This window comes from Ambystoma mexicanum, chromosome 2p (genome assembly GCF_040938575.1).
Source record: "Ambystoma mexicanum isolate Mex_15411 chromosome 2p, UKY_AmexF1_1, whole genome shotgun sequence".
Lineage (NCBI taxonomy): Eukaryota > Metazoa > Chordata > Amphibia > Caudata > Ambystomatidae > Ambystoma > Ambystoma mexicanum.
The window spans coordinates 1384582443-1384609966 of NC_090923.1; the positions used below are offsets into that span (position 1 = coordinate 1384582443).

General features: G+C 45.9%; 1 protein-coding gene across 3 annotated transcripts in view; it reads left to right on the top strand.

The window, feature by feature from the left end:
• SETD2 (SET domain containing 2, histone lysine methyltransferase) overlaps nt 1-27524 on the top strand; it is a 1465157-nt gene that overhangs the window by 1232688 nt on the left and 204945 nt on the right. For all 3 annotated transcript variants that reach the window (XM_069645793.1, XM_069645791.1, XM_069645792.1), the window contains one exon: nt 1565-1676. In XM_069645793.1, the coding sequence (XP_069501894.1) occupies nt 1565-1676 (112 nt within the window). The remainder of the gene's footprint in view (nt 1-1564; nt 1677-27524) is intronic.

The following is a 27524-nucleotide window of genomic DNA, read 5'->3' on the forward strand; positions in this document are numbered from 1 at the left end:
CATAGAGGTCTGCATATTGGAACAATAAATGGTTACCTTGCGGCGATTTCCATTTTCAAGCGCACATCGGAAGAATGCTCCTACTTCAAAATTCCTTTGATAATACAATTCTTAAAAGAACTCACTAATGTGTTTCCTCACCCATTTCAAGTACCGATCTGGGATCTAAATTTAGTCTTAAATTCTTAATGTGTGCTCCTTTTGAGCCTATGCACACGTGTCCATTAAGATTACTAACGTTGAAAACAGCCTTCTTGGTTGCTCTAACATCAGCAAGAAGAGTGAGCGAATTGCAGGCACTGTCTTCTGGGCCACCCTATACTTCGAAGGAGGAGGAAAGATTACACAGGTTGGATCCAAAAAGAGCTTTAAGCTTTTACATCTCTAGACTTTCCAGACTTAGAGTGGACAACCAGCTGTTTATAGGTTACACAGGAAGGAAACTGGGTCAATCGGTGACAAAACGGACAATTTCACGCTGGATTGTGCTTTGCATTTCAGAATTCTACAGACTAGCTCAAAAAGACCCTCCGGAAGGGTTAAGGGCTCATTCCACCAGAGGCATCGCCTCCTCCACGGCCCTTCAAAGAGGTGTTCCAATAAGATCCATTTGCGAAGCAGCAACTTGGTCTTCGCTGCACACCTTCTCAAAATTCTATAACCTGGATGCTTCCCAGTCTAGGGAGCTAACTTTTGGAAATGCAGTACTATACTCAGCCATCTAAGAGTAACGAAAAAATCTACCCCCTCCTCCAGAGGAATTGTCCATACTGCTTTGGGAGTCTATCTAAGATGAGGAATACGTTGGAGGACACAATCCACTCGAAGAACAAGTTACTTACCAACTGGTAACATTCTTTCGATTGGATGTTCCTCCAACGTATTCCTCATCGCCCTCCCAACCTACCCCTCTGTAGATTTTTCTGGGTTATTGCCATCTCAAATCTCGCAAGGCTCATAGCTGTCTGCCGGCACAATCTACACCGTGCAAGATCAAAGATATAAATGGGGAAAAACAGAACTGAGGCCAACGGGCGCCACGCGTGCTACTTATACACCCGATGATGTCACCCTCGAAGGACGCCTTCGAGGGACCATCGACTCGACGGCATCGACGCACGGCGCCCTCTGCCGAAAAAATTTCCAAAGAGCAGCAAAGCTGGATGGAATACATCTAAGATGAATACGTTGGAGGAACATCCAATCGAAAGAACGTTACCAGTTGGTAAGTAACTTGTTCTTCTATATTTGTGCTTTTTCTCTGGTGTGTTGAATAGGATTTTGCCATGAAAAAGAAAGTCCTTCCAGGGAGGAAGTGTCTTGTTGAATGAAGCCTGCCTGTAAACTGCATTGTGGATTCCTTCGATGCGTTTGAGGTCAAAAATTTCAGAATGCAGTCAATACCAGTAGTTATTGACTGTGCACTGAACATTTTCATTGTTTGATAGGAGGCTAGTAATGATCTCCATGTGCTAAGAGATGTTATTTCCCAACTCAGTGGTACTCATTAAATGCAACCATGATTGTATGCTGCTGAAATTAAATGTTGCAAATCTTCCTCTAGGCAAACTCAATGGGACCCTCCTATCTTGGACAGTCCAGGAGATGATGGGAATCAGGAAAACGAAGCTGAAATGGACTTGGGAACTCCTACCTACGATGAAAATCCAGTGAAGGTAAGATCTTTACCCAGTACTGTACACAAGTCCGCTCTTATTTCAATTATAGATGTCCTATTGAGTGACTGCTGGAACTATATTAAAGTGAGGATGAAAAGAATATTTGCTTACCAAATGTTTTTTTTTTTATACGTTTTGCATCATCCATAAAGTTAAAGAGTACAATCACCCCTTAGTGGTGTGAGTAGTCAGACATGAGAGGCGGACACAACGTTGTAATATTCTCAACATCAGACATCTTTTTAAAGGTTTGGATGAAGGCCTCTGTCCCTATCCGAACGAGATCCTCCCTACCTAGGAAACAAAAACTGAAGATCAGTCTGTGTCAATTCGTTAAAGACGTACAAGCTATCCTTGTGTACAAAACCTACTAATCTGAGCCTCTCACAAAAAATGTTCAACTAAGGGTGCGAGGAAATATCTTAAACCTATACTTGGCAAAATGTGTTCATAATCAAAACAAATAAATAACTTCAATAGAAGTAACTTTCTCCAAGGAGAAATCCTTGGATCCAGAGGGTAGTGCCCTTCCCCTGGATTTAGGTAGAATGATGAAAGTCTCTCTTCCTGTTCGGTAACGGAATCTTTTACTCTTTTTATGGGTGTCATTTTTTAGACTCTCCATGGTGTCTTTTAAAAGTTATCCTCTTTGACAACATTTTGGCAATAAGTGCCTATTGTTGCTGGGTTGCGTTAGGGGCTCCCCTTTTTAACATTATCTGGCTAACATTGAGAGAACTACAGTGCTCAATGGTAGAAAAGATCTTTGGATCCCTTTTACAATTTATTAAGTGAAACCAACACAACCCACCTTAAGTGGAGTGCTGGGGAGACACAATGTATCCCCTTTACACTAAAACTGTAACAATTTTGTTAGAGGGACAAGCTTGCCTTCAATGGCTGGCGGCAGTGATACCTTTTTATTAATCCGGTGCACCTTTACCACGGGCTGTTTACCAAAATGGCAACTGTCTTTTTTTCGCCATTTTAGTGTTTCTTGTCCTTCTCCTGACATCCAAGGCGGGAACTTCCTGTATGTGATTTTTATCTTTGGAGGAAGTCCCATGGACTCCCTGCCCAGGCTCCAGTCTGTGATGGCAGGAAGCTAGGGAGGAGCCCAAAACTCGACAGCCCTTTGTCTTCCTCCTTGCCTGAATGGGGGCAAATGCCAGTGTGGGGGGGCTGGCTGTCCTGATTGGGCAACCAGACCACCCCTTCTAAAACGCTGGGAGAGAATGCAGAAGTTGTACTGTAGTTCCTGTCAAATACCCTGAACCTGGAAGCTGAAGACAAGTCGACCACTGCAACCAAAACTGAAGAGGATCATGGAAAAGCGGCTGAACCGACTACCAGCGACTGGAGAGCCTGCTGTGTAACCTGAGCCTGCTGTAGCCCTTCCTTCCAATTGACCTGGGGACTCCGAAAACAACGACCCCAACCCAGAGCCTGTTGAGACCCACTAGACTCAAGAAGACCTGCATTTTGAGCCATCCCACATCTTGCTGTGACCTTGCGGGCTGCAATACCCTGGGACCTCAAGCCATCTGACGGTGCATGGTCTTACCAGTTCGAATCGTGCTGAAACTTTGCGGCATCTTGCTGGAACTCCAGAGACCTGATTCAAGTCCGAAAAGTCCTCACCAGAGTGCTGGACCTTTGTAACGAGAATCTGATCTGCGATATTCGTTCTTCATCAGTGCTGTTTGAAAGGCGCTGAAACAACAAAGAGCTGCTGAATCTAAGAAAATCCATAGCTGAGGAAGCCCTCTCCCAAGTACTGTGCAGGAGCCCGCCAGAAGTTCTCCCTCTTGTCCCCACGGCTGAGGCACAGGAACAAGGGTCTGCTTGGCTGTAGCAAGGAGGAATCCATCTGGAACACTTTCTTCAAACCAGAGGTGTTGGGGAGAATTCTCATAAATGTGCTAATTCCCTTCACCTTAGAGACCCCCAGCAACTTTGCTGGATTTTTGAGGACTTGATTTTCTTACCTGGAAAGTGTGACCCTTTTTTCCCACTCATGTATTTTGATGTGCGTTTTACACTTGTGTTCTTTGATTATGGCGTTTTAGATACCTCCATCTTTTCATGTGTGTTAAACAGTACCATCAGTGAACTGACACAGGGATGTCTTTTGGACTTCCCAAAGGTTTACATACCTTCTCTGGGATAAACTACTGTTTCCCAGAGAATGTAAAGTTAAATTGACTTTAGAAGTCTTTCCAAATTCCTAGACCCAGCACACACCATCTTACAATGGAGTGCTGGAGAGGTTACATAGTATCCCCTGTGTCTAAATACTCATATAGCAGTCAAATGCTACCCTTTCCTATTGAAAAGGCTGGTGGCAGTGGTTTTACAACGAAGTAGCATGATTTTTCCCGACTGCGAACACTGCTAGCTAAAAATCACAGGACCCATGTTTTTCAAGATGGCGCCTTAAGCCCCTTTGTTTAAACAGGTCCTGGTCTTCTCTTTTCACCATTTCTTTTGGGAAAAGTCCTTCTAGTGTTTCTCTGTGCGCCAAACCAGGGTTGGTCTTTGTTCGTATGACTTTGGTGGGCTTCAGGACTGAAGACCGCCTCTGGCGTCTGAGTGTCTGGGGTGGGCAGGAAGTGAGGGAGATGCCCGAAACTCCCTGTGCTTAGTCTCCTAGGAGACTCAAATGCACTCTGGTGTGATTGGCTGGCTGACTGTCTGGCAAGGACAGCCACCCTGCTGGGTGAGTGACAGCTAGGCTGGAATTAAAGGGAGAGAACAGTTTAAAAGGTGAGTCTCTTGGACTTGAAAGCAGAATTGACCACTGGAACGAAAGAACCGAACACTAGCTGGAAGAGGACGGCTGCTGCAACTCCTGGACTGTTGGTTTGCCCGGTGAAACCCTGCTGCAGGTCCGAATTGCCAAGTTCATCTCGACAAGGAAGCCCCTTCAAGGACGACTTCTTCCTTTTGAGTTGGTGGGACCAATCAACTCGTAAGCCACCTGGATACCATTCTCTAAGCTGGTTAAGATTAACCAGGGAGAAGGACACCAGCTTGTGTGCTTGAAGAACAAATACTCGAACTGAAGTGACTCCATTTTGTTTGCGTTTTCCGACGATCCCGTGCAGTGCAGGAGTCCGCCGACGTCCTCCCTCTTGTCCCCATGACTGAGGCGCAGGAACAGTGAGATCTGCAAGAACTGCCAGGAACCGACGACTTCAGCTGCATTTGTTTCTTCATATTAAGGTACTGTGCCAACCCGATTGAGAGAACGCCACTCTTGCGGTGAAAGTTTGTGAGACTTTCCCAACTTGCAGGCCTAATCAGCTTGGGACCCAACAAATGATTCTTTATCGCCTAACCTACTTCTGAGAACTTTCACAAAGACTTTACCGTTTGATACCAGAACTGCTCTTTCCTATCCTGAACTCTAGCCCATTGACTTTGTCCGAGGCCTATTGACTTCAATTGAACTCTTCTGGTGAACTGAAACTATTTGCACTGTCTAAAAAGTATATGTGATCTATTCTACATACCTTCTGCCTTTTTGCTCACTTCTAAGTAACTGAACTGCCATTTGGCTCCTATTTCAGAGGAGCTCAAACTGTCTTAAAATCTTAGTTTTGTATTGAAGTGTATAGGGTTATAATATTAAGTTGCATCCTTCTAGTGAAATGTTTTCTAAATGATTGTGTAATAAATTAATAAGTGTTTTACCAAGAAACCTTGAGTATAGGTGTCTACTTGAACAACTCTGATTGATAGCCCTGTGTGTAACTTCGTGTACTGCTCACATTCACTCTTGAGATAAGCCTGGCTGCTCAGCTCACTACCAGTGTAGTACAGACTTATACCAAAGGTTGGTTTGGCTTACACCTGTAGTCCTAATTGTGTGTTGTGGTCCCAGAGAGTACTGCATGCAATTCTGCCTAACAAGAGGCACTGTGGGTGCTTGGGGTATTTACCTTATTACCATAAGTCGTTCACTGGCTTACCTTTTTTGGGGTGATCTAAACTCCCCATGCATAGGCTTAACAGCTTGTGTTCCTTCAGTGAGTTTCTTGAACTATCTGACTTTGTCAAATACTTTGTCCAAGAAGTGCATCAGAACTATTCACCTAGTCCAATTGACTTGGGCTGTCCTGGCTCCTTAAATTTAATGACTTGCATTGCTTGTCCCCACATAGGTTGTAATTTGTAGCACACCTTTACTGCTGGGAAAGGCTTACCTAGATTTCATTAGAGGATTCAAACTGTCTTCACACTATAAGAACGTATGTCCTAACCTTTCTGGAAAGTATACATACGGTTGGTTTACTTACCTTAGAAATGTTTTGCCATTCTGAAAAGTAGATATAAGGTTATTTTACTCGCCTGTGAATTGGTTGTGCCTCTTCCCTAAAAGTAATGCTGTTGGCTTCACTTATTTCTTTTAAAAATAATTGTGTACATTTCCAAATTGGGTCTTGCTTCCCCTGACTTGCTGTTAGCATGTACAGAATAAGTCTGCATTAGGTTTTACCTACCTAGAATAACCTTGAGTCATTTTAAAAAGAGTAACACTGGGTTTTAGACGGACACAAAAACAGTTTTCGGTTTATACCTGCCCCAAGTTGTTGATAGCCCCTTGACAAAGTATATGGGTTTTACTTACCTCAAGTTACCTGTGCGCCATCCTAAAATAAGTTGCAAGAATTACTGCTTATCTCAGTCTGTTTCACTGATCTCAAAAGCACCTGTAATTGAATATTACATCCTTAGGTTTTACTTGCCTAGTATAACTGTACGTTATCACAAAAATAGTTATACGTTTTTACTGTACCTAGAATAAGTGTTCCACTATTCACCAAACATATATTGTTCAGTTGACTTATTATGTGATTTCTTGCTGAGCATCACAGTACAACTGTTGGGGTCTGCTACCCTGGTATTACTGAATGTAATCTGAAAGTAACCATTGGTTTTACTCCCCAAGAATAGGTGTCCTATACTGAATGTGTTTAAAAAGGTCTAACTTCCCTAGAACTACTGTTAGGTGTTCCAAATAAGGTTATATGCTTTGGTCTGTGTACCTTCAACTATTTATTTATTTTTTATGTGTTTGACTTTGACCAGTATTTACCCCAAGGCTTAAAGTGGCTGAATTAAATTTTACAAATAATCCTTTATTTTTTATAATACTTCTGGTTTTCGGTGTTAAAATTGATTAAAGCGGGTGTTGCAGATTCTTTGTACCGGTCTGCAGCCCTCTCTCCCTCCTAAGATAAGCCTGGCTGCTCTGTCTACGCTACCACAAACTCAGGTGGTACAGCCTTATACTAAGAGTGGAGTGTTGTACTGTCTCAGTTGAATGTTTTTAATGGAGTTGGGTAGAAATTTAGAAAACCTGCTCTTACACTTACAAACATGTCTTGAGTATAGCAAAACGTGTCTTTCAAACAACAATTCCTTTAGGATTGCTTGAGGTTGTCAAAATAGTGTCTTTCAAACAGTTACTTTAGGATGGCAAACGTGTCTTTCAAATATTTCTTTCAGGATGGGGAAAGTGTTTCAAATAATAATTCCTTAGGATGGTAACATTGTTTGGTATACTCCTTTTCCATGTGTTTTGTAAAATGAGTAAGTTTCTTTTACAACTTTGATGGACCTTCTGATATACTCTACCAGAACTCCTCTAGTAAACTTTTCAGAAGATCCCCTGGTATCATCTCCTGCAAGGTATCTTGCTATAGACTTTGACTCTGCCAGGAAACTCCTTTTGGGTTATGTAGATCCCCTGGTATACTGCCCTGCCAGGTATCCCCTCCCCACTCCCTCTACCCCTAAAATGTTCACTTGCCTGATGTATTCCTTTCACCAGGACTTATTCTCTGATTCACTGTCTCTTAAGACTACAGTTGTATCACTTTACTGTTTTTCTCTTTGCTTGAGGTATGACTTTTTCCAACTTTTTCCGCATTGTTTTGTTTGCTTACATTCCTGTCCGTATGCCCCGGGGTCCCCTATGGCTTTGGGTGGACCCATCAGTGTCTTGTAGTGACCCAGACCGTGGCACATTGTTAAAGAGAATTCTAATTTTGGTGCTAATTCCCTTCTACCTTAGAGACCTGCAGCTCTTTTGCTGGACTTTAGGACTTTTAATCGTTATCCTGGAGTGAGTGAGACCTTTTTCTCACTCATGTATTTTTATTTGATTTGGACTGTTTCTTTTGGTTCTTACAGTTAGCCCACAAGATCCCTCTAGCTGGTCACTTGAGCTTCAAGAAGACCAAAGAGAGGATACCTCTGTATTTCTACTGGCCCAAGATGGGGTCTGAAGTAGATACATTCTGGAAGAGCTGTCACACTTGTCAGATTTCTGGCAAGTGGAGCCAATAACAACGTGGCACCTTTAGTGCCTCTCCCAGTGGTGGGAGTTCCTTTTGATGGGGTGGGGATTGACATTGTTGGTCCCCTAGACCCTCCAACTTCTTCAGGCAACAGATTTATATTGGTTGTGGTAGACCATGTTACCAGGTATACTGAAGCCACACCAATGAGAACTGTCCCTGCTCAGGCCCCTCTTGGTATATTTACCAGGGTTGGTTTTCCTAAGGAGGTCATCTCTGACAGAGGGTCACATTTTAAGTCCCACTACATGCAAGCCATGTGGAAAAACTGGAGTGACCTACAAGTTCTCAACAGCCTACCATCCCCAAACCAATGGGTTGGTGGAGAGGTTTAACAGAACTATGAACAGCATGATGGGTGCTTTAGAAGAACCCCTTAGAAGAAAGTGGGACCTTCTACTGCCATGCCTTCTCTTTGCTTATAGCGAAGTCCCTCAAGAAGGGGTTGGTTTCAGCCCCTTTGAGCTGCTCTATGGTCATCCGGTTAGAGGCCCTTTGGCCCTATTCAAGGAAGGGTTGGAGAGTGCTCCTTCTTTCAAGCCAGTGAGAGTCACTATGTGCTAGGTCTCCAAAGGAGAATAGCACTAACAATGACAGAGGCTTCTGATAACTTGAAAGCAGGTCAGGCTCTGGTCAAATATTGGCATGACCAGAAGGCCAACATGGTGTAGTTTACTCCAGACCAGCTTGTTCTAGTCATGGTACCTACAAGGCAGAGGCCCTCACAGGACAAACGGATTGGACGCTTCAAGGTTGTGGGCAAACTTGGAGAGGTCAATTATTTAGTTGACTTGGTGTTACGCTCACCTGGTATCCACGGGGACGCCACCTAGCCCTGGTTGGATGATTTGCACTCTCAAACCCTCTCCCGGTCCCTTGGTAAAGCCTTTGGTTAAAGATGGGTCTGTAATATAGGAGAGCTGGATTCAATACCGGATTGTCTTTGTTTTCCCACCTCCCTTGACCTCAATGCCTTTGTCCCCCTTGTGCCCTCTCCGCACCTTAATATTGTTAAAGGTGGATTCTCTGTCCTGCTCCTCATGGCAGAGGCACGTAGATGTGGGGGGTGAGCAGCGACCAAGTTACTTCACTGGTGCAAGCCCCCCCCTGTGGGAATCCAGGCCTGCTGCGACTCCGTAGGTTTGCTGCTTTACAGTCTTTATATGCAGTTCTTATGTTCCTCTTAGTTCGAATAATAATGTCTTGCTTCTTTCCGTTTAGGTATGGAACGGTATTTTGGTGTTGTCATGCAGTTTGAAGATGAGCATGGGCCGGTAGGCGAAAGCGCGGTGTGCGCAATGCTGTCCGGTGAGTAATGCACGATGCGCAGCGCTGTTTCGCCTTTTATATTGCTAACCTGTGCCTTTTCTCTCCTTGCAGGTTGCTATGTTCCTCACCGAGCGCCGTAATGTTCCAGCAATGATACTGACCAGGAGATGACTACCCAGGTAAGAATTGTGTGGCTTTCTTCATTGGGGAGGAAACTTGAGTAAACGCTTACTAATGCTGTCTTTCTTTCTCCTCTTTCCAAGTTATGGTATTCCAGGTGAGTGGAACTGAAGTCGGTGATGGATTGAAGACGGGATACTGTTCCATGCAAGTTTCATAGTGTTCTTTCTCTCTCTGCAGGTCCTTGGTTTCAGGTAAACTGGCATCAAAGAACTGGACACAGTGAGCGTTACGCTGCCCACAGCAGAATAACGCAAAGCATGTTTTGCTGTGGTTTAAATAGTCTCAGGTAAAGTAGTCTAGGTAAAATAGTCCCAGGCCTTCCACACCCAAAGTAGTCCAGGTAAAGTAGTGCCAGGCCTGCCACACCCAAAAGACTAGACCGCATAGCTCAGTTCCTTGTAACTGAGCTATGTGTGTGCCTCCATGATGTTGGCTGAACCCCCCCCCCCCCCCCAAGTTAAATAGTCCCAAGTAAATAGTCCCATTCTAATGTTGGTCTTCATGATGGTTATGAGCCTGGCGCCAGGACTGACTCCAAGAGAGTCTTGGATGAGGTTTTATGGCCTTTAACCTGGCCCTAACTGGAAGGCTGACTTGCCAGTGAGGGCCAGGGGCCATGACACTTGGGCAAGCCCAAGAAGGCCCCTAGGGTGTATCACACTAACCATCTGAATGCTTAGGTTTCCAGAGCAGAACTAGGAGCTTTGCTCTTAGCCTCTGACCAAGAGGAGGAGGAGAGTGAGCCTCTCCCTGATCTCCTCAGGGGACAACCTTCGGATGAGATAATTGAAGGAGCAAAACTCTGTTAAATCACTTTGCTTCCCTGTTTTCATTGACACCAGGCTTGACCCCTTGGGGCCACCATGATATTCTCACTGGTGACCGTTTCCCTGTCGAAAGCAGGGGTTACAGAATATCAGACCATTTAAGATCAAACATAAAGGAAGAGGTCAAGAAGATGTTTGATCTTGGGGTAATAGACCCATCTATAAGTCCACGGGCTAGTCCAGTTGTACTAGTACCAAAAGCAGTAAGGAAGGAGTTGAGGTGCTGTGTGGACTATAGAGCTCTTAATGCAGTCACCACGACTGATGCCCATCCTTTACCCAGGACAGATGAGCTGATGGACAAACGTGGTTCAGCCAAGTTCCTCAGTACATTTGACCTGACCTCAGGCTATTGGCAAATAGCTCTGACACACCACGCCAAAGAGAAAACCGCATGTTCTACCCCAGCAGGCCTCTACCAGTTTAAGGTTATGCCTTTTGGACTAAAAACTGCACCTGCTACATTCCAGAGGATGGTGAATAAAGTTTTGAATGGGATGGAGGACATGTCATACTTGGATGACATTGCCGTGTTCAGCCCCACTTGTGAAAAACATCTTGACCACCTTGGATATGTTTTGCAGGCTCTTGAACAGGCCCATCTGACCACAAAGGCTAATAAATGTCAAATTGGTCAGAGCAAAGTGGTCTACCTCGGGCATGAGGTAGGAGGAGGTGAAAATATGCCATTGCCTAGCAAAGGACAATCTGTACAAGGCCGGGCCACCCTTACTACTCAAACCCAAGTGAGAGCATTTCTAGGTCTCATTGGGTACTATAGGAACTTAATTGAGAACTATGGGACCGTAGCTTTTCCCTTGAATGTGATCTCCTCACCCAAATTCCCCAAGAAGGTCAGGTGGAATGAGGAGTTAACTCAGGCTTTTGAAGGACTTCAGAAAGCCCTTTGTCAAGCTCCATTCTTGAGAGCTCCTGACTACAACCAATCCTTTATTGTACAGATAGATGCTTCTAATACAGGGATAGGTGCAGTTCTGAGTCGACTGGATGAGAAAGGCAGGGAGCACCCTATCTGCTTCATCAGTAGGAAACTGAAGGACTGTGAGACAAGGTGGGCAACTATGGAATGTGACTGTTTTGCCATTGTATGGTCTCTGAAGAAGTTAAGACCATACTTGTATGGATCTACTTTTGTAAATCTGACAGACCACCAACCCTTGAGATGGTTAATGCAGATGAAGGGGCAGAATCCTAAATTGTTAAGGTGGTCAATCAGACTCCCAAGGGTTTGATTTCACCATAGAACACAGGTCCGGGTGTAATCACCAAAATGTTGATGGTCTCTCCGGAAAGGATGACCGACTGGATTAGGAGATTCATCCAGGAGTGGATATAATCCTCACGTCCCTTAGTCTGGGGGGGTAGGAGGGGACGAGTGTTAGGGAGAATTCTCATTTCTGTGCTAATTCCCTTCTACCTTAGAGACCCCCCAGCTCTTTTGTTGGCCTTTAGGACTCTTATCCTAGAGTGAGTGAGACCCTTCTCTCACTCATGTATTTTTATCTGACTTGGACTCTGTTTTTCTTTTAGTTTTGGAGTCTGACAAACTCCATAGGCATCAACTTTTGTATTGTGACGCACAGCACCTTCAGTTGGGTAAACCACTGTTCCCAAGAGTAGTACAGTGAAATTTACTTTACTTACCTGTTTTTCCTGTGTAGGTCCAGTACATCTTATGTGGAAGTACTTAGCCCCTTTTCTACCTACTCATGTAAAACATTTTGTTACCCTCATTACATTTAATGGCTGGTGGCAGTGGTTTAATTTCCCTATCATTGGGCGTTTTTCCCACAGACTGAATCCTCAGCTGCAGAATTGTACCCATGTGTGCCAATTTTGTCAAAATGGCCCGGTCTTCTTTTTTCGCCATTTCTTGCTCGTGAGGTCTTTATTGTTCGTTTTGTCTTTGGCGGGCTTCAATGCTGAAAGCCGCTTCTGGCTCCACCGTGTCTGGCAGGGCAGGAAGCGAGGGAGGTGCCCGAAACTCCCTGTGATTAGTCTCCTTGGTTACAAGAATGCACTCAAAGGTGATTGGCTGGCTGTGCTTGGAAGACCGCCACCCTGCTGTGTGAGTGACAGCTAGGCTGCGAATGAATGGGAGAAACCGAAATCCTATAACCAGAGAATTACTAATGCCAGCTCCAAATCAAGAGAAATATTCTCCGTATTCAAAGAACTCACTAGACCTGCCTCCAGCCCAGACGAAATCATCAAGGATGAAGCATGGTGCACAGGCATTCAGTCTGCCCTCCTGAATAAAGTCAACACACTCCAAAACAAAATAGCCTCCCAACGCAAAACTCTCAACACCCCCACCTGCTCGCCCACACCACCCACTAACAACTCTTCCTCACAAACACCCCTTTTCGCTTTCAGAGAAGTCTTGGAGTCAGAAGTCCAGGATCTTCTCAATAAAAAATCAAACCTTCCACCTGCAGAGGGGATATCCACCCACCCTCCTTAATCAAAGAGTGCTCAAAACCCCTCACCCCTATCATCATGGCTTTCATCAATGCCTCATTCGCATCCGGAACAGTACGACAATGCCTAAAAGAAGCTTGGGTTCGCCCACTCCTGAAAAAACCCTCTCTCGAGCTTTCCTCCCCTATTAACTATCGCCCCATCACCACATTCCCTTCCTCCTCAAAATCCTAGACAAAGCTGCACACAACCAAATCCAACACTACCTGGAAACCAACACCATCCTAGGCAAAAGACAATCAGGTTTCCACAAAGGACACGGGACTGAAACTGCCCTTCTAGATCTAAAGAATCAAATTACCAAGATAATGGACACAGGCAAACCTGCTCTCCTCCTACTGCTCGACCTCTCTGCAGCATTCGACTTGTTCGACCACAGCATTCTCACATCTTCAATGCCGCTCACTTCTCCCATAAAGCAACCACCTGGATCACATCCTTCCTTGAAGGTAGGGCCATGAAAGTGTACTCTGACCAGGCCAGCGCCCCCCCCCACCACCATAAGTAGTGGAGTCCCACAAGGGTCTTGCACTGCACTGACCCTCTACAACCTATTCACCAAACCCCTCTTTGACCTACTGGACTCACTCAACATAGCCTACACAAACTACGCCGATGACACGCAAGTTCTCCTCCCCCTTTCCGGAGATTATGACCAAGACTCGGAAGCCCTCCTCAAAATCTATTCCACCATCCGAACCTGGATGGCTATCAATGGTCTCTGCTTAATCAGAGACAAAACCGAAATAATTATCCTAGCCCCCAGCGAAACACTAGCTAAACTCAGCCCCGATTACTCTCACATGATCATTGAGAGTATTAACATACCTGTCTCCACTGGCGTCAAGACCTTAGGAGTCTACTTAGATGCCACACTCTCCATGACCAAACTAACTAGCGCCATCACCTCAGCATCTGCACTGTCCACCAAACTCATCTATGCCATCAAACCCTACCTTACCATGCCAAACTGCCTCTCCATAGCCAGAGTAACTATAGGTGCCAGACTGGACTACTGCAACACCGTCTTGGCAGGCACATCCTCTAAAAACCTAAGCAGGCTTCAAATAGTGAAAAATAACGCCCTCCGGGCTGCACTACACATCCCCAAAACTGACCATATTTCACAGGCCAGAAGACGCGCCCATTGGCTCCCAGTCAAGGAAAGAATCAACTTTAAAATTCTCACTCTCACACACAAGTGCATCAATCATACAGCACCCCCATACTTATCTGAAACGATAACAAAGAACTCCTCTACCCGTCCTAGAAGAAGCCATCATGCCAACCAACTCCGAGTGCCCACTGTGAGAAGAGCCAAAGCCGGCGGCATTGGCTTCCCACACATAGCACCTAAGCTCTGGAATGCCCTCCCCAACTCACTCAGAGCAGAACCATCACTATACTCCTTTCGCAAGTCCCTCAAAACTACACTAAAACTACACTATTCAACTAACATCCTCCCCCGTCACCTACACTTGGTCTCTTACGTCTGCTACGCAATGTGTCATGTAATGAAATTTGCTCTGTAACCATCTTCCTTCCACTGTAACCAGATTATGTCTTCATGTAACAGCGCCATGATGCCCCCGGGCTGACGTGCGCTTTAAATAACTCTAAATAAATAAAATAAAATAAATAAACCAGCATAACGGGCAAGGTCGCTTGGACAGAAGGCTGAGTCGACCACTAGACGAAGGAACCGAACAAAGAAACTGGAAGAGAAGCTTGCTGCGCCTCCTGCACTGTTGGTTTGCCTGGTGAAGCCCTGCTGCAGTGCTGAAGCTCCAAATTTCATATCGACTAGAGAAGCACGGAAAGGACTACTTCTTCCCTTGGGTTGGTGGGACCAGCTGACCCCAAGACGACCTGTACTGGGAACCCCTGTCCCTGCTGGCTGTACTTCTTTGTTGTTGCTGGAACCAAGTGCCAGGGGACAGGAACACCAGGAACGAGTGCATCGTCATTAAGCCAGACCCGAGCTTCAGGAAGAGCCTAAGGACCCTCTCGAAGGAGGACAACCCAAGCCTGAGTCACCTCAACAGAGTGCTGGACCCCAGAACAATGGGAGCCCACCAGGTGTCCAAGAACCGCAGTGGTGCTATTGACCGGTAGCTGAAACCGCAAAGTGCCGCTGAATTGGAAAGAGCCCTTGGCCGCTGCCGCCAACCTTCAAACTGCAATGCAGGAGTCCTCAAGACGTCCTCCCTCTTGTCCCCACGACTGAGGACCAGGAACTGCAAGACTGCAATCTGAACAGAAGCCAGCTGGATCTTCTTCTTCCAACCTAAGGTACTGTCTTGACTAAAGGGGTACTTACCTCTTCTTGTCTGTCTCACTGGAGACTTAAAGTAGCAGTGGTCGAAGTGTACAAAAAGAAGGAGTGGAACTGTTCTCTGCTGGCCTGCACCCACTCCCCACAAACCCCATCACCACGTCCCCTCCCACACATAATACACCCCCCAAACACTTGCAACTGCTTTTTAAGGGAACGTTCAGTGCAGTGCGCTGAAAGTGCACGTTTCAACTTCTTCCTACACTTTTATTTTAAAACTAAACCATTCTGGAATGGTTCCTTTTTAAAAATAAAAGTATAGGAAACCTTTTCAACTCAGTATTGCATTAAGTGTTAAAAGTGATATATCAATGTCCACAGTGTCCTAGCTATTAGTCATCTTGTGGAGGGGGGGGGGGTGGAAGTGTGTGTGTGTGTGTGTTACCAAAAGGTTGTCTACGTGCTTAACTGAAATCTGGGGGAAGTGTTTTTGAAGTGTTATTGTTGTATATTGCCTTTTCTAAAGAAGGCTTATTTTAAAACTGACTGGTAAATTAATAAATAATAATTTTACTAGAATACCTTGAGTAAAAAGTGTTACTTGACTATTTGTATCTGTGAACCTCTGTTACACCTCTACAACTCACAATTACCCTTCTTGAGATAGGTCTGGCTGCTTAGTCACTCTACCAACTTGTGTAGTACAGACCTTTACCAATAGTTTGGTATCTATTGCCAAGAGGACAAGGTTGGTGTAGTCTCCCACAGGGTTACTACATAAAATCTTGCCTAACACACGCAGTCTCGATGATGCTCCCTCTCTCGGACAGCCTCCGTTACTCTGCAGGCCTTCCTCTGACTCTCCCCACAGCTTCCAGCTCACCCGAGTGTTTCTCTGTGACCGGGATCAAAGACCGGTGCCGCTGTGTGATCGCGTCTCTGGTAGCTCTGTTGCTACGGCTGTTTTTCTGTCAGTCTTGCAGTGATCCCTGCAGCGTCACTCATGGTCTCACGCCACGTCGGTAAGCAGCTCAGATGACTGCGCGCTGCTTTTTGGACTTGTCTACCTTCTTGCTCTCCTTCGGTGCAGTCCTCTTGCGTACCGCTTCCTGCTCTCTGCAGTTCCAGTGCAAATATCCTGCCCCCTTGTGATCTTCCAAAACAGTTAATCCGCTCGTTCTGATTTGACTTTTCTTCAATCTACATCAACTCCTCTCCCTCGTCTCAGTTATCTGGGGCCTTATGGCAGTTCGAGTTCACATAATGTCGAAGGTTTCTATAGTGATTTTGTTCAGAACTTTCACTTGAGAAAACGTTAAAAACAGGAGATGGTAGATTTTTGTGTTGAGTGGTATCTCGACCCGAGTGATTTTCAGGAGGGTGTTTCTGGGTTTGATAAGGAGTGATATAAGTCATCAAGGACTTGGAATTTGAGGGTTTCTTTTCTTGTAAGGTAAGAATACCACGTCTCTCCTGATGGGGGTCACAACCTCTCCCTGACAGCCGTCTCCTCCTATGCGATCGCCCCTCATAATACCCAACCCCCCCGGTGAGGATTAGGTAGTTGCTGCCGTCCCCTGGTCACATAGGAGTTCTGCCTGGTATCTGCATGATTCATTCAAGTGGGCTGTACCTAAACTTGTACTTAAACTGCAAAATGTTGAGGCCAATGATGGATGTAAGGTCTTCCCAAGAGCACCAGTGTATGCCTCTCACGTAAGTTATTTTTTTTCTCCGACATTCTTGTTAGGGAGATTACCATATACCAGACTCTCCAACAGGTTAAAGGGCAGAATAGCCAAGGCCTAACTCTCAAGAGCTGAGAATGGTGGTCAGAAAATTAAGTACACATTTTGATAAATTTTCAAGAAAGGATTGTCCACACAGTGTATTCTTAGCAAAATCCAATCTTTATGTACATCAGGCAAAAGGAAAATCACTATATGCACAGGTTAAGTAAAACTTTGTAATATATATGTGGCTTACATTTTCGAAAATGTCTTGGAAGCTCAAAAGTATTTTTTCCACGATGGGGAGAAAGTTTAAAAGGCTAGTAAACCGTTTCCTTTTTCTGTTTTTAGAAAAGTGGGAAAAGGGCAGTTCGAAGGAGGTCATTGGGTCGCAGAAAAGCTGTGTTCTTTGCAGAAAAAGGTCTCAACTTAATTTTAAAAAGAAAATGCAACAGTTGCAGTTCCAATGTTAGTCCGATCAGAAGTGTGGAAAACCTTTAGATCCGAACATGGGACCCTGAAATGAGTATCAAGATGAAGCCTTCCAGGAAAGACAGCATAAAGAACGAAGAAACAGAGTCCAGATGCCTGTCGCAAGTACAGTGCGAGGTTCCTGGGGCTGTCCAGAGGTAAAGTTCTCCAGAGACCCTGCAGTCTTTGTTAGGATGTGTTAGGACAGTTTTTCTGAAGTCCAACTAAGGGCTTCATAAAACCATACATCTGAGGCAGTACATAAATTCAACTCTTCGTATAAGGCTGTACCACCTGAGAATGTATGAATAGAGCAGCCAGGTTTATTTTAGGAGGGAGAGAGGGCTGTTGTTTAGTACAAAGAAATGATAGCATATATATGGTCCAAAGAAACACTAAAACACTATGTATTTTAAAAATAAAGGGTTTATTTGAATACAAATGGAGAAAGATCATTCTTGGGTAAGTAAGTACTATAATATCATATAAACACAATCATAAAAACCAAATCAATATCTATGGAATGCAAACCGAGGTATAACCTTATCCGGCAGTACCAGAAGCAAGTCAAGGTGAGTCAAACAGAAGATTATACTTTCAGGATAGTAATATACTATTTGGGGGGATAAGTCCAGGTTAGATATACTTTTAGAATACAATCAGTATTTCAAGGGTAGTTGGCCCGGTCAGTCATGCTGTTGGGGAAAATTTTCTATTTCTGTGCCAATTCCCTTTAACTTTAGAGACCCCCCAGCTCTTTTGCTGCACTCAGTGGTTTTTAATGTTTACTCTTGAGTGAGTGGGACCATTTCCCCCACTCCATGTGTTTTCCTGACTAGGATTCTGTTTCTCTCAATGTTTAATGGAGTCTGGTAAACTCCTAGGCATCTGCTTTTTGCATTGTGACACAGCACAGTTTGTGCAGTGCCACTGAGAACTCGGAGTTATCTTAATGTGTAAATACATTTTTGTGGGTGAACTACTGTTCCCAAGAATAGTAAGATGACTTTTGTCTTATTTGTATTTTGTGAGTCCAGCACACACCACCCTATGCGGATTGTTGGGAGATTAGTGCTCTTGCACTTTTCCAGCTTCCTCCCACTAACCCCCCCCCCCCTCCTCTGTCAGAGCCGCCAGAGCGCCAGGCGACCACTCCAGTGGTGATAGTGCGCTGTACAAATGTCCTTTAACATTACATAGTAACTCCTTAACCCACTTCGAATTGATTGTGTCCTCCCACGTAGTCCTCATCTTTGATATCTCCAATATCCAGCTTCAGCTACTTTGGAATGTTTTTTTTCCCTGGTAGCTGTGCATCAATGCGGTCGACTTGATATCCCTCGAGGGCCTCTGTCTCGAGGATGATGTCATTGAAGGCATATATAGCACACGCAGCACCCATTGGCTTCAGACACCGACTGCCCCGAAGACCGGGTTTAACAAGTGTCAAGCATACGATGCCAAGATGTCGCTGACCGATCCGCATCGAGTATGCTTGTGGTGTCTCGTTGTGGAGCACAAGACTTCGGCCTGTTCAAAATATCAATCGATGGCAGGAAAAGCTCTGAAGGAGCGTAAGGGGAAATTGGCGGTAGGTAGATTCCATAAGAAATCCCCACTAACTACCATGTCGAAGAAACCTGACAAAGCGAGAGGTGACTCTCCTCGAAGAAAGAAGGCAAAAAGGTTGAGGTCAAGGAGTGGCTCCCACCACTCCTCCTCGAGGAAGTCAAAGAGGCACCATAAATCGCCTGTTTCGACGTCCTCTTCTCCTGAGAGAGCTATAGCCTGGGAAGCCTTCAGGCAAGAAATGCTTAAGATATTCGAGAGCCAGAAACCCTCCAAGCAGGCAGGCCATGCTCCTATCGCGCCTTCTGAAGCAAGTAAGGAAAGGGCTTGAGCCAAATCCTGCGCACCCTTGAGCCCGGAATGAAGGCCAGATCCGCATTGAGTGCCGCCGAGGTCTCGACACAATGAGAAATCATTGGGGAACCTTCGAGTAGTAATAAGTCAAAAGACAAGCCGAGGTTGTCGACGCCAGCAGGCCCATCGACGCCAGTGACGCCATTCATAACATCAAAGCCTCCATTGCCATCAAAGTCGAAAACGTCTTCATCAAAGACATTTATATTTTATTTATATTTTATTTAGTACTTTAAGCCAAAATCACTTTCAATAGGATACAAATGTTTACAAAATAAGTGTATAATCAATAAAATCCAGAGAACAATCACTCAAATGTTTTGAAGTGGATGGGATTTCCGAGAACCACGAAACGGAGCGACGAAAAAGCAGAAGTGTTCCAATGGAGACGAGCAACAAGCTTAAAGAAACGAAAACAGGACTGAGCACACGGGGGACGAGGAGCCAAGAGTAAAAAGTGAGAAGAACAAAAAGCGTGAAAGATATTAGTGCAGCAAGATGGATGGGAGCAGGACCATGAAGAGATTTAAATACAAGACAAAGAAAGTTTGAATTTAATTTGAGAATGGAAAGATAACCAACCAAGTCTTTTAGGAGATGCAGTAAGAGTCCCGCGATGAAAGAAGACGCAAAAGACGAATGGAAGAGTTGAACACTGATTTAAGTGGGGCAAAATAAGAGTTAGGGAGGCCAAATAGAACAGATGAGCAATAGAACAGTCGAGAAACGTATTGGAGATTAGAAGTTTGGATGCCTGGGAAGTAAGAAATGGACAAGCCGTACCAATATTATGTAGGAGAAAGCGACAAGTACGGGCAGTTAGTGAGAAGTGGCGAGAAAAGGAGAGATTTGTATCAAAGTAGAGACCAAGATTACAAGCTGTAGATGAAATTGGAAGCTTAGAAGGTGGAAAGGATATAAAGGAGGGAGTAAGATGAGGAGAAAGATTGTTGGCAGGGAAAAAACAGTACCTCGGTCTTTGCAGCATTAAGGGTGAGATACTGGGAGGACGTCCAAGATTTGATTGCAACCAGGCAAGCAGAAAAGATTAAGGTAGATTTCTGGAGGGAAGGAGAAGGAAAGAAATAGTTGGGTGTCGTCCGCATAGAAATTGTATGTTAGGGAGAATTTTCAGTTTAGTGCTAAATTCCTCCCACCTTAGAGACCCCCAGCTCTTTTGCTGAACTTTGCGACTTTGTACTTTCCATTCTGTTTTCTGTGTTTCTTTGTAAAGTATGGAGTCTGACAAACTCCATGGTCATCATCTTTTCATTGTGTCGCTGTCTTGGCTACAGGCCCCAGAACACAAAAACCACACCATCTAGTCATGGAGGCAATGGGTCACTTGACTCACTTATGTCCTTTTGGAACCCATAAACACAGGGGCTGTGGCTGGACTCAGTCCTGGCACGCCAGGCTCATATAGAGATGTGAGCAGGAACACTTTATTTCAGTGCAGGAGTGCTTTTACTTTATTTCAGTGCAGGGCTGCTTTTATTTTACAAGAACTTTCCAGGAGCTGAAAGCCTTTATTCCAGAGAACATCCTCATGTGCTGACTCATCGGGTGTGGCAGGCAGGCTGAACCTGGTGGGCGTGGCTTCAGAAGCTCCGCGATATAAGCTGCTCCATCCTGAAGGCCGGTGCTTCGCGTTACTGTGCATTTGCATGCAACCTGACGCTCACCGCCGCTTGGACCAGTTTACTTACCTTTGAAACCAGGCGTTCTCCTGCAAACTCAACTCCAGGAAACAAGTGCTTCATCACTTGATCTGCAGACTCATCTCCTGACATCCATTGATCTTGATCTGGACGCCGCAGCACCGCAACCACAAGAAAGACAAGGTTAGAACACCCGTCCTAGGGCCGCACCGCATTTGAACACCACGTGCCCCCTAGTTAACAACTTACCAGCTACTGTACCGCTGCAGCTTCGATCCTCATTCTCTCCGGCTGCCGCCACAAGCTCTGCAGCTTCTGCCGGGCCGGCAACATCAACTGCAACGAAAGAAAGCAAAAGAGCAAACATCAAAATTGGAACGGACAGCAATACGAGACAACGGACTTTACAATACAACAAAACCAGACGAGGAAAGAAAAAGGCAAACAGGAACACTTACCTGAAGTATAGTAGCTTAGTCGCAACAGGACTGGACTACCACGTGCAAGAGACCAGTGAAGGAACTCGGTCCAGATCATAAAAGCGCCCCGGCCAGAAGCAGCAGAAGAGTGCTCACCAAACCTAATCAACAGGAGCAGTCCTGAGCAGCATCACCTATTACCACCAGTAACCACATAAGCGCAGAGGGCGAAGTCGGACTCGAGCGACCTGCCCCCCCCCCGGAGGGCTGCAACCGTGCCCCAACTCCTCCGCAGAGACTAGGTGAGCGTAACAGTCACAGAGCACCCCGAGTGCAGTAGCACAGGGAAGTCTTTTAGATTTCCCAAAGGTTTAAATACCTTCTCTTGGATAAACTACTGTTTCTAAGAACAGTTAAGTGAAATTGACTTTACTTACACTTTTAACTTTCTAGACCCAGCACACACTATCTTACAATAGGGTGATGGAGCAGTTACTTAGTATCCCCTTTGTCTAGCTTCTCATGTAACAATTTTATGTTACCCTTTCCTCTGTGAATGGCTGGTGGCAATGGTTTACTTTTAACTACTGTGGTGTGCTTTTACCGCAGGCTGCATTTGCAGCTGCAGTAAAGCACCAAAGGGTGCAATTTTTTGTCAAAATGGCCCTGGTCATCTTTTTTCGCCATTTCTTTGTGGCAAGGTCCTTCCTGAGATTTACTCTGCGCCCCAAACCAGGTTTGGTCCCTTGGTTCGTTTTGTCTTTGGCAGGATTAACGAGTGAAGCCCGTCTCTGGCCCCAGGGTGTCCGGCGGGGGCAGGATGCGAGGCAGGTGCCCGAAACTCCCTGTGCTTAGTCTCCTAGGGAACAGGAATGCACTCATAGTTGATTGGCCAGCTGGCTGTCTGGCAAGGACAGCCACCCTGCTGGGTGACTGACAGCTAGGCTGGAATGAATGGGAGAAACCTGCATAAAAGGCGAGGCTTTTTGGCTTGGAAGGCAGAGTTGACCACTGGACAAAGGAATTCGGAGAAGAACTTGGAAGAGACGCCTGCTGCAACTCCTCAACCATTGTTTTGCCCGGTGAAGCCCTGCTGCTGTGCTAAAACTCCGAATTCGCCTTGACTAGAGAAGCCCTGCAAGGACGACTTCTCCACTTGAGTTGGTGGGACCAATCAACTCCAAAGTAAGCCACCTGGACATCCTCTCAGAGCTGGTTAAATTTCCACTGCCGTTGCTGCTGGAACCAAATAGCCAGGGAGAGGAATACCAAATTGTGTGCTTTGTTTTTAAGCTGGCCAAGAGCTCCGGGAAGATCCTCTGGACTCCCAGGAAGCAGGACTGATCGAGCCCGAGCCACCTCCACTGAGTGCTGGACCACAGATGCAAGGAAAGCCCATCTCAACAGCCAAGAGTCCACAGTGTTGCTATTTGCTTACACTCAAGGAGCTGAAAACGCAAAGTGCCACTGAATAGAAGTTGGTCCTTTTCTGTCGCTGACTGTCCCGTTGCAGTGCAGGAGTCCTCCAGACGTGCTCCCTCTTGTCCCCACCACTGAGGCCCAGGAACACGAGATCTGCAGAGTTGAACAGGAACAGAAGCCAGCCAAAGCCTTTTTTCTTCTAACCAAAGGTACTGTAAAGTCTAAGAGAACTTGCCTCTTGTTGTCTAATCTCACTTGTTCTCAGTTGAGACTTGTCTGGGTTGCTTCTATAGAGTTGCTAACAGCTTCCTTACCACACAAGCCTAATCAGCTTGTGGCCCTGCTTTGATTTCTTCTTTTCTACAAAGACTTCTAAAACATAGTGCAAGAAAGTTTTCAATTGGGGTACCGTTCCCATTGTACTCAGACTTGTATAGCTTCTCGTAATACCCCTTGAAAGCCCCCCTATGCCCAGGGTGTCGTAGGTTAATGGACCATCGTCGGATTTAAAAGCTTTCACCATTTTACTTTTATGGGCTTCCCTCAATTTCCATGCTACAATTTTGTCTGCCCTGTCCCCCTTCTCGTAATACTTTTGTTTGAGGTAGGGGAGACTCCTTTCCTTTTTAGACAGTAGGAGATCTTTTAATTGGGTCTTACATTGATCAAGGGCCACCGCTTGTACCTGGGTGATAGACCTGCCCGACACCTGACCCGGTTGAAGTTCTGCTATTTTTTTCCCAAAGGGCTTTATCTTGAGCTTCCCTCTTTTTTCCTTTGTGCCCCCACCTTTATCAGGGTTCCCCAAATGGTGGCTTTCAAAGCATCCCACAGAATATGCAGGCTAACCTCCCCGTTATCATTCAGCGCAAAGTACTCTATTATCTTTTCCAGCACCGTTTTCGCAATAACGGGTCAGTCAGCAGGGCGTCGTTGCATTTCCATCTTCCTCCTCGTCAACCCCAACCCCCCATTAAGGTGATCTTTACCAGGTCAACCCTGTGGTCCTTCACATGGGCCAGCAGTGAGCTATCCACCAGGACATAGTCGGTCCTGGAGAAGGCCTCATGGGCTTACGAATAGTAGGTAAACGGCAGATCACCTCCCTCCCCTCCCGAGCCCTGAAGCGAGTCCACTAAACCCATTTCCTCATTGATCCTGCAGAAACTCCAAGATGCGGGGTCGTCTGTGACCTAAGTGGATCGGGATGACATTCTCTTCCTATCTCTCCCGGGGTCAGTGACCATGTTCAAGTCCCCCCCACCCCGCTATGATTGGAGTTCCTTACACAAAGTTTCAATTTATCCTTTTACCCCCCTCCCAGAAGAACACCTGACCTTCATTCAGGCCGTAAACCACTGCTAAGTTAAGCTGGGCTCCCTGGATCTTTCTTTTAGCTAATACGTAGCAACCCTGTGGGTCTTTAATCGTGGCCTCTGTCTTAAAGCCTATATCGCCGGCCATGATGATCGCCACCCCCTCTTCTTTGTTTTGTACGAGGCGTGAATAACCTCCCCTACCCCACTACCTTGAAATGCCGGTTCCCTACCCCTCACCCAGTGTGTCTCTTGGAGGAAGAGCAGGTCTAATTTGGCCCTTCTAAATTCCCTGCCTAGGACGGATCTTTTCGTGGGGTAGTTCATTCCACTGACGTTAAGAGAGACAATCTACAGTACAGGGAGGCAGTCAGCCATTCTCTCGAATGGAAATACCTCTGGAGCGTGTCACCGGGTCCTCCCCCCAGACCTATCCTGCCTTGCTTTTGCCCCTGTTGAGTGGTTCGACGTGAACCTGAAACCACTGTTCCCCTTTGTTTGCTTCCTCCCCTTCCCACCTCCCTCCTGGGTGGAGCTGGACCCCAACTGCTCCCCCCTACTTCTTGACTAATTTTCAACAGTAACTCCCTGCACCCTGTCATGCCCCTCCTCCCTCCTCTACCGGCGTCCAGCAAAATAGTTCGATCAATTTTTGGTACTTGACTGGACCACCATGGTTCCCGCCTTGGCCGGGCCTCCTTCCGTATCCTGTTTTTCTCTCTCTGAACCCCCTTCTAAACTCCCCTCTCCCACCCCACTATTGCCTCTTTGCCGATGCTCTCCCCATACTTGTTGTTCCCTTGGGAGGTTCATTGTGATTCAATTCAGGTCGTTGGACAGTTTCCTCATACCAGTTCCGGGCCCCCATCTATCGTCGGGACTTCTTATCACGTGTCGGGGAAGGGGTGTTCAACTTAATTTTCCTGGGTCCGGGGAATCTGCCTTCTATCCAAAGCTTTCCCTTTTCCTCCTGCGTTGGCTGCAGCTACCCCGGTAGGTTGCCTCTGGTCGTTGGAGGGTTCTGTATATTCCTGAATCGCCCCTTTAATGTCTTCGGTAACCAGACGTATTCTTTGGCCCTTGTATTCAAAGGATAGAGAGAACCAGTAGCACCACCGGTAGCAAACTCTTCTCTCGCAAGCATTGAGTCAAGGGGCGGCATAGCCTCCGTCTGGCCAGCGTGAAGGCGGAGATTCTTGCGTCGTTTTACGTTAAACCTCTGGCTTTTTTAGCCTCTTCCAGGACCTTCATCTTCTCTGTATAATAGTGGAAGCGAAGCAGGATGGAGCGGGGACCCCCTGTTCTGCCTCCTGCTCTGTGTGCCCTGTCTATTGTGGGTTCTGTGGTTGCTTCATTACCGAACAGCAGGCGTTTCACGTCTTTGTCCACCCGGCAGATCTCCCTCTCGGTTTCCCCTTCCACTTCTGGTATACCAAAGACTCAGAGGTTGTTCTCTCCCTGTTCTCAAAATCGTCCATCTGGAGGGCTCTTTCCTCATCCTTTCTTTCCAAAGCGGCAAGTCTTGCGTCCATCTGAGCCTCCAGGACAGAGGACGACGATTGATTGGACTCGAGTTGATTCAGCCTATCTTCTGCCTTGTCCGTTCTTTGATCCAGTTTCTCCAGCTTCTGATTGATATCTGAGCGCATTATTCAGATCTCTTGTAGGAAGGCAGCGAAGCCCTTTTCCATGGTGTTGGGGTGAATTCTCATAAATGTGCGAATTCCCTCTACCTTGGAGCCCTCCAGCTCTTTTGCTAAACTTTGGGACTTTGAACTTTTCATTTTCAATGTGTTTTCTGTGTTTATTTTCTTTGGAAATGGAGTCTAAACTCCATAAGCATCATCTTGTTTGTGTTACAAAGCACCCTCAGTATGGTGACATAGGGAAGCATTTTAGGCTGTCGCAAGGTTTAAATACCTTCTCTGGGATAAACTACTGTTTCCCAGAGAAAGTAAAGTGAAATTGACTTTACTAGTCTTTTCAACTTCCTAGACCCAGCACACACTATCTTACAATAGAGTGCTGGAGGGGTTACCTAGGATCCTCTATGCCTAGAAACTCATGTAGCAGTCAAATGCTACCCTTTCATATCAAAATGGCTGGTGGCAGTGGTTTTACAACGAACTACCATGATTTTTCCCGACCGCGAACACCGGTAGCGTTAAATCGTGGGAGCCATGTTTTCCAAGATGGCGTCTGAGCCCCCTTTGTTTAAACAGGTCCCGGTCTTCTTTTTTCGCCATTACTTTTTGGAAAGGTCCTTCTAGAGATTGTCTCTGCGCGCTAAACCAGGTTTGGTCCCTTTGTTTCTACGCCTTTGGCGGGCTTCAGGACTGAAGACTGCTTCTGGCGCCCGAGTGTTTGGGGTGGGCAGGAAGTGAGGGAGGTGCCCGAAACTCCCTGTGCTTAGTTTCCTAGGAGACCCACATGTACTCTGGTGTGATTGGCTGGCAGGGACAGCCACCCTGCTGGGTGAGTGGCAGCTAGGCTGGAATGAATGGGAGAAAACTGTTTAAAAGGCGAGTCTCTTGGCTTGGAAGGCAGAGTCGACCACTCGAATGAAAGAACCGAAAACTAGCTGGAAGAGGACGGCTGCTGCAACTCCTGGACTGTTGCTTTGCCCGGTGAAGCCCTGCTGCAGGTCCGAATCGCCAAGTTCCTCTCGACAGAGCAGCCTTTAGAGGACGACTTCTACCTTTGAGTTGCTGGGACCAATCAACTAATAAGCCACCTGGATATCATTCTCGGAGCTGGTTATATTTTCCTTAGAGTGCTGCAGGAAACCGAATAGCCAGGGAGGACGACAACAGTTTGCGTGCTTGACTACAGCTACCGGAATTGAAGATTTCCCTTTGCCAGTTTTTTACCAGTCCCAGTGCAGGAGTCCCCCAACATCCTCCCTCTTGTCCCTTCGACTGAGGCTCAGGAACAGCAAGATCTGCAGGAACAGACGTTGTCAGCTGCATCGTTTTCTTCATTGTAAGGTACTGTGAAAACATGACCGAGAGAACTTGCCTCTCACTGTGAAAGTGCTTGAAACTTTGGCAACTTGCAGGCCTAGTCAGCTTGTGACCCGACATATGAATCTTTCTTTTACAAACTACTTCTGAGAACTTTGGCAAAGACTTTTCCGTTTAACTTCCAGAACTGCTTTATCCTATGCAAGACTTTAGCCCATTGACTTGGCCTAACCTATTGCATTGAATCAACTCCTGGTGAACTCAAACTATTTGCACTGTTTTAGATTGACTGTAATATTTGTTTTATTAACTTATGCCTTTTTGCTCCTACTTCATAGTAGTTTAAATGCCTCAGAACCTGATATTATGAAGTACTGAAGTATATTTTTGTGATATAGATTGCCTCCTTCTAGTGAATGTCTTATTACTAACTGTGAAATAAATTAAGTGTGTTACCAAGAAACCTTGAGTATAAGTCTATTTGAATACTTAAAATTATAGACTTCTCTGTAACAT